The sequence below is a fragment of the Oncorhynchus gorbuscha genome, linkage group LG19 (genome assembly GCF_021184085.1).
Source record: "Oncorhynchus gorbuscha isolate QuinsamMale2020 ecotype Even-year linkage group LG19, OgorEven_v1.0, whole genome shotgun sequence".
In the NCBI taxonomy this organism is placed as follows: domain Eukaryota; kingdom Metazoa; phylum Chordata; class Actinopteri; order Salmoniformes; family Salmonidae; genus Oncorhynchus; species Oncorhynchus gorbuscha.
In genome coordinates this window covers 57,364,860-57,370,859 of record NC_060191.1, presented here as the reverse complement: position 1 = coordinate 57,370,859, position 6,000 = coordinate 57,364,860, and the positions used below count along the sequence as shown (strand labels likewise).

General features: G+C 47.0%; 1 protein-coding gene across 12 annotated transcripts in view; it reads left to right on the top strand.

The window, feature by feature from the left end:
* The window catches only part of LOC124005683 (unconventional myosin-XVIIIa-like), a 183,917-nt gene that overhangs the window by 105,658 nt on the left and 72,259 nt on the right, over positions 1–6,000 (top strand). For all 12 annotated transcript variants that reach the window (XM_046315146.1, XM_046315145.1, XM_046315144.1 and 9 more), the window contains 5 exons: positions 1,148–1,449; positions 1,744–1,930; positions 2,246–2,453; positions 2,577–2,686; positions 4,481–4,546. In XM_046315146.1, coding sequence (XP_046171102.1) covers positions 1,148–1,449; positions 1,744–1,930; positions 2,246–2,453; positions 2,577–2,686; positions 4,481–4,546 — 873 coding nt within the window. The remainder of the gene's footprint in view (positions 1–1,147; positions 1,450–1,743; positions 1,931–2,245; positions 2,454–2,576; positions 2,687–4,480; positions 4,547–6,000) is intronic.

Here is a 6,000-nt window from a genome sequence, read left to right as displayed (position 1 = left end):
TGGGTGTGCGGTTTGCGTGTGTGCGGTTTGTGTTTGTATGTGAAGGAGTGCACAAGGGCATGCATGACCAAACACGGCTACAAGTCAGACAAACAAACGCTATTGAACCAGCGCCATACTTATTGGAAACCAGCTCACGCTCCGAGAAAAATACATAATGAAAAGATCAACAGAGCTATAGACCTAGATGAGGAGAGCCTGACAAAATGCTGCATTAGAATCCAAGTAATATCCACAGGTCATCCACCTCCAGCCTACAGTGTCAAATAATGTAAGGGAATAGGATTGTTCTGAAAAAGAGAGGTTCTTATTTCTCATGTCTCTCTGAAAAGGATGTGAGATTTACCTGACTTGGCAATTAATTAGTTGACTGCTACTAGAGAAACCAACTCAGTGAAACAGATCTGCACTGCTTCTAGCAGTTAAATAATTCAATTGGCGAATAATTTAAAAGGCTTTAGCTTCAGTAGGTTGTGGTGGTGAAGATACCCTGCCTGCACCTCACTCCATCCACAGAGTCTACACTCTCACATTAATAACACCATTCATTATCAAAGTGGACTGTCAGAGAGCAAGGTTTCTAAATGCTCCACTGCCCAGGAGTGGCTTTTAATAGCAGCTCTAAAATGAGGAGGAAAAGACTCATCTCTCTCATAGCTTCTTATTTACCGAAACGTTAGGATTGCCTTTACAAAATGACTTGTTTTGTTCAGAGATGTTGAAACATATCAGGTTGTTTGAACACTGTGTTGGTGCATAATGAGAAGTTTCTACAAGTGTCACAGCTAAGCAGGTGTAATGTTATGGCAACACTGGGCCAGGGATAAAGGCCGTGTTGGGACATTTAAACCATGAGTTTAAAAAGAGGAGACTAGGTTGCTTTATTGGTTTTGGAGAGTGTTGCTGTGTATGGAGTGTCGTGATTGGATGGATGAGAGGAGCTGTGGATGACTGGTGGACTGGAGCTGGGTGAGTGTCTCTGTTGTGGCCTAATTTGTGTCTGAGGTGCTTGTGAAAGCTGCACCTGCGTGTTGGACTGAGCTGTGGACCTAAGCTTTCTGCACAGCTGATTCACTTGTGTTTGTGTTAGACTCAAGTGATAGATTCCCACCTCTCTAACCTGTGTGTGTTCTTGCGATGGTCCCAGGTGCGCACCCTGGCGAGGACAGATGAGGCTCGAGGTCTGCTGTGGCTGATGGAGGAGGAGGCTGTGCAGCCAGGGGGCTCTGAGGACACTCTGCTGGAGAGATTATTCAGCTACTATGGCCCCGACCAGGGGGACAACAAGGGACACGCCCTGCTCCTGAAGAGTGACAAGCCGCATCACTTCCTGTTGGGCCACAGCCACGGGACAGACTGGGTGGAGTACAATGCTCAGGGTTGGCTGAACCACGCCAAGCAGAACCCCGCCTCACAGAACGCTGCCACTCTGCTGCAGGACTCACAGAAGTACACATTTAATTCACTGATTGATTGTTCTCCATAGTAGCACTTTACAAAGAAAATATACTTACCTCTTTGTCTCTCTTTCTCTCTCTCTCTCTCTCTCTCTCTCTCTCTCTCTCTCTCTCTCTCTCTCTCTCTCTCACTCTCACACACACACACACACACACACACACACACACACACACACACACACACACACACACACACACACACACACACACACACACACACACACACACACACACACACACACACACACACACACACACACACACACACACACACACACACACACAGGAAGAACATCAGCAGTCTGTTCTCTAGTCGTAGTGGAGGGCCCACAGTGCTGTCTGGCTCCATCGCAGGGCTGGAGGGGGGATCTCAGCTGGCCCTCCGCAGAGCCACTAGCATGAGGAAGACCTTCACCACTGGCATGGCCGCTGTCAAGAAGAAGAGCCTCTGTATCCAGATCAAACTGCAAGTGGTGAGTGGAGTGGTTTCTATCCTACCCAAGGCCTCTGCTTCCTCTTTGAGAGGGTTTAGGCCCAAGTTGCTCTTAAGAACTTTGTATGACAATTGTGTTACTCAAATAAAACTATATTAACATGTATTTATACATGTAAGTGTGTGTGTGTGTGTGTGTGTGTGTGTGTGTGTGTGTGTGTGTGTGTGTGTGTGTGTGTGTGTGTGTGTGTGTGTGTGTGTGTGTGTGTGTGTGTGTGTGTGTGTGTGTGTGTGTGTGTGTGTGTGTGTGTGTGTGTGTGTTAATGCGTTAACTCCCTGCCCTCCGTCTCCCCAGGATGCTCTGCTGGACACGGTGCGCAGGTCCAGGGTTCACTTTGTCCACTGCCTGCTGCCCAAGGCAGACGCGGTGGGAGTTGGCATGGAGCCGCGCGTGACCCATGGAGAGAGCTGCGACTCAGGCCTCATGCAGCTGGATGTGGGCCTCCTGAGGGCTCAACTCCGTGGATCTAAGCTTATCGACGCCTTGCGCATCTACAGACAAGGTAAGACACCACTCAAGTCAAGCTAAGTCATGGGAGAGGGACATTTTCCCCCTTAATTCTGAACTGTATGAGAAATAAAAATGATTTGATAAATGTTGACCTTGTTCTGCCTTTTCCATAAAGGATACCCTGATCACATGGTGTTCTCCGAGTTCAGACGGCGCTTTGACGTGCTGGTGCCCCACCTGACCAAAAAGCACGGACGCCACTACATGGTCACAGACGAGAAGAGGGTGAGTGTCGAGGCGTTCCCTCCACGAATGATAATATAGCCTCCCTCTTTTCTCTCTCTCCTTCCCTTCCCCCTCCTAGATCTTCTCTTGTGTGTAATTAATTATGATTAGGTTGGCTGGCAGCATGCGGCTGGTGTGCTGATTAATTACGTGCCTCCTCTCTGCCCTCCCCTTCCATCTCTTTCTCCTCTCTCTCTGTCTTCAGTACCTACAGCTATTAGCATACCCTACCTACTCAGATGTGTGCTTAAAACTTCTGAATCCAGTAAACATATGTTCAGATGTAGAAATTTTCAGCTGGAAATGAAGAAATGCTATAGACATTCTCTTGGCTGAAATTGTATTTTTATTGTTGTGTAAGAAGGTTGTGTTTTTGAAGTAGAGCTGTTAAAGAGGTCCTCTCTGCCACAGCTAAAACATACAGTGAGCTATAGAAGAGTTAAAGAGGAAAGCAGACTCCTTGGAGACATGCTTAGGAAGAATAGCCTGCTCAGAAATAATGAATGGACAAAAAGGTACTTCATTCTCTGGATATAGACAGACTGAGTGAGAGGGAGGAGAGAGAAAGAAAGCAAGAGGGAGTAAGAGGTTTCCCCCTGCGTCAGCATCTTAGGAAATGTATTTTTATTTCCCAGAGAGAACTCAAACAGAGCCCTTTCTCTCAGAGCTAGAAACCTGTCTGTCTCTTCATCTTAGCTCGGGCTGTATGGCTGGGTTGCTGTGTTGTTGTGTTGTTGTGTTACTGTGTTACTGTGTTGCTGTGTTACTGTGTTGCTGTTTTACTGTGTTGCTGTGTTGCTGTGTTACTGTGTTACTGTGTTGCTGTTTTACTGTGTTGCTGTGTTGCTGTGTTACTGTGTTGCTGTTTTACTGTGTTGCTGTTTTACTGTGTTGCTGTGTTGCTGTGGCTGAAGTGGCTTTATCCTCCACTGAGCCTGTTTACCTCCCAGATCCAGTAATCCTGCGGAGATCCACTGCCAACAGTCCTTTAAGTAACTGTCCACTAGCCACTTTTAAATGTTCATATTATGTTAGCTCATACTCAAATAATGTGGTTGACTCATCCTATACTTGTATTTGTGGCCAAAGCATAAATTGGAGAGAAAATACTTCAAAAAACCCCACCTCATAGAGACTTTAAAAATATAAAGCTTTCTCTTTCCTCAGCTAGGATTATGTCATCCTCCTGAGGAGGCTAAGCTGACCAATCAGTGGGCTACTCGTATGAATACTGTTAATGACCGACATACACCCACAACATTCTGTTTTTGGGGTACGCCCACACCATTCCAACACAGAAAAGCTGCTTTTTAACATATTTAATTTAAACATTTTGGAAGGAAAACTATTTCACTCATATTGTAATTAATCACAGGTCATATTTCATAGAAATCTGGAAACACTGGACAGTTTCTTTAAAACAGCTGATTCTCTTCAAGTTAACTCCCATCCTCTCCCTTGAGGCTTCAGCTATCTTCCAACTTCACTTTGTAGTCAAGCTTTAAAGACCCTCCTCCTCCTCCACCTCTCCTGAGACTGCTTTAGATACAGTCCATATTTAGACTGAATTGGAGGTTACAGCTTGGTGCCGTAGCTGAGACGTTTTGGTCTGCAGTCTCCTGGTGGATAGGCTGATGTTAGGGGAGTGTGCCTGTTGCTATGGTGCTGTGTGCAGTCCTTTGGGGCGAAGACAGAGGGATGGTGACTTTACGGGAGGGAGCACTGTCTGTCTGTTTGTCCATTTCTGTTGATCTCTTCATTGATCTGTCTGTCCGTTTTATCGGTTTGTTTCAGGCTGTGGAGGAGCTGTTGGAGTCTCTGGACTTGGAGAACAGCAGTTACCACATGGGCCTGAGCAGGGTAAGTAACACACACACACCGACAGACGGACGGACGGACGTATGTATAAGCCATTAATACATGCTTTGTAAAAGTGTTATGACTACAGGAGACACTATGACAATAGGTGTGAAGGCTTGGTACAGTCTAAAGGCCCTAGGTGTTATGTCTCTGCCTGGGAGGGACAGCTGTTTACCCAGCATGCCCTTCTCTTTGGAATCATAGGTCTGTCGCTGTGGCACTGGTTCCTAGCTGCCGCTGGGTCCCTGGGCTGGCAGCCTTTGTCTTTTAGTTGGCGGTTGGCAACCCCCCCACACACACACACAGGCTTGACTTTCAGTTGGGCCAGGGAAGGTTGCTCCACAGTTCTTCTGCTTCTTCAGAAAAAAAGATGTCTGGCTTACTCTTTGTTGTTGTCCCTTCTGTTGCTCCCTGTAGCCATTGATTTTGGCAGGCGACTGCTCTCTTTGTTTGTGGCGCTTTGCCGTGGCGTGCCGATAACCCTCCACAAACACCAATCAGCACAGTGAGATTCAAACCTTTCAGATGCAAAATAGAAAATGCAAAGGAAAGGACGGGCTGATGAATGGCTAATTAGCAGAGGAGGCTTTTTCAGAATGTCCATAGAATAGAGGACAGTGGGAAGTTTTGTTCTGAAGTAGACAGTAGGAAAAGTATGTTTTGGGAAGTGTGTGTGTGTGTGCCTTTCCATCTCTCATCATGCAAAGAAAAACACCAAGCCCCAACTGAGCCACTGGAACGGCCCACGACCTCAGTCGACCTTTAGAGTTGCATTTAGAGACCACGAGGTCCAATATGTTCCTTCGTCCACGCTGACTGTCATTGCTAGGCAGAAGCTTATCCCGCTAGGGGGGAAGTCCTGTGTGACTGGGCCTTTTACTGTTACACATCACACATCCCATTGGCGTTGCTCTGTGTATCACTAGCGGGTTGTGATGGTGGGCGAGAGCGTTACAAGCTGGAGAGTGTTCTCTCAGCTCCTCGTTGTGATGTGTCTGTGTTCTACTCAGTCTACTGCATAGGAATAGGCAAAGACAAGGGGGGATACCTAGTCAGTTGCACAACTGAATGCATTCAACTGAAATGTGTCTTCCACATTTAACCCAACCCCTCTGAATCGGGGGGGGGGGGGGGGGGGCTGCCTTCATCAACATCCACGTCATCGGCACCCGGGAAACAGTTAGAAGTGTGCATTAATGCAAGCATACCATGCAAGCTGTTGATTTGTTAACATGTCATTTTGGATCCATTTAACAGAATGCCCATACACTGCTGACAATAGAGGAAGCAAACTCAATCCGATGTTCTCTGGAGGTTCTCTGGAGGTATAGACAACCTCTCCAGGCGGAGTCGTTGCACTACAGCAGAGAAGTGTGGGTGTGTTAGTGTTGTGTGGTTTCACCGCGCCCAGCCCACTCTCTGCATGTGCTATTGGCTTGACTGTACACACGGGC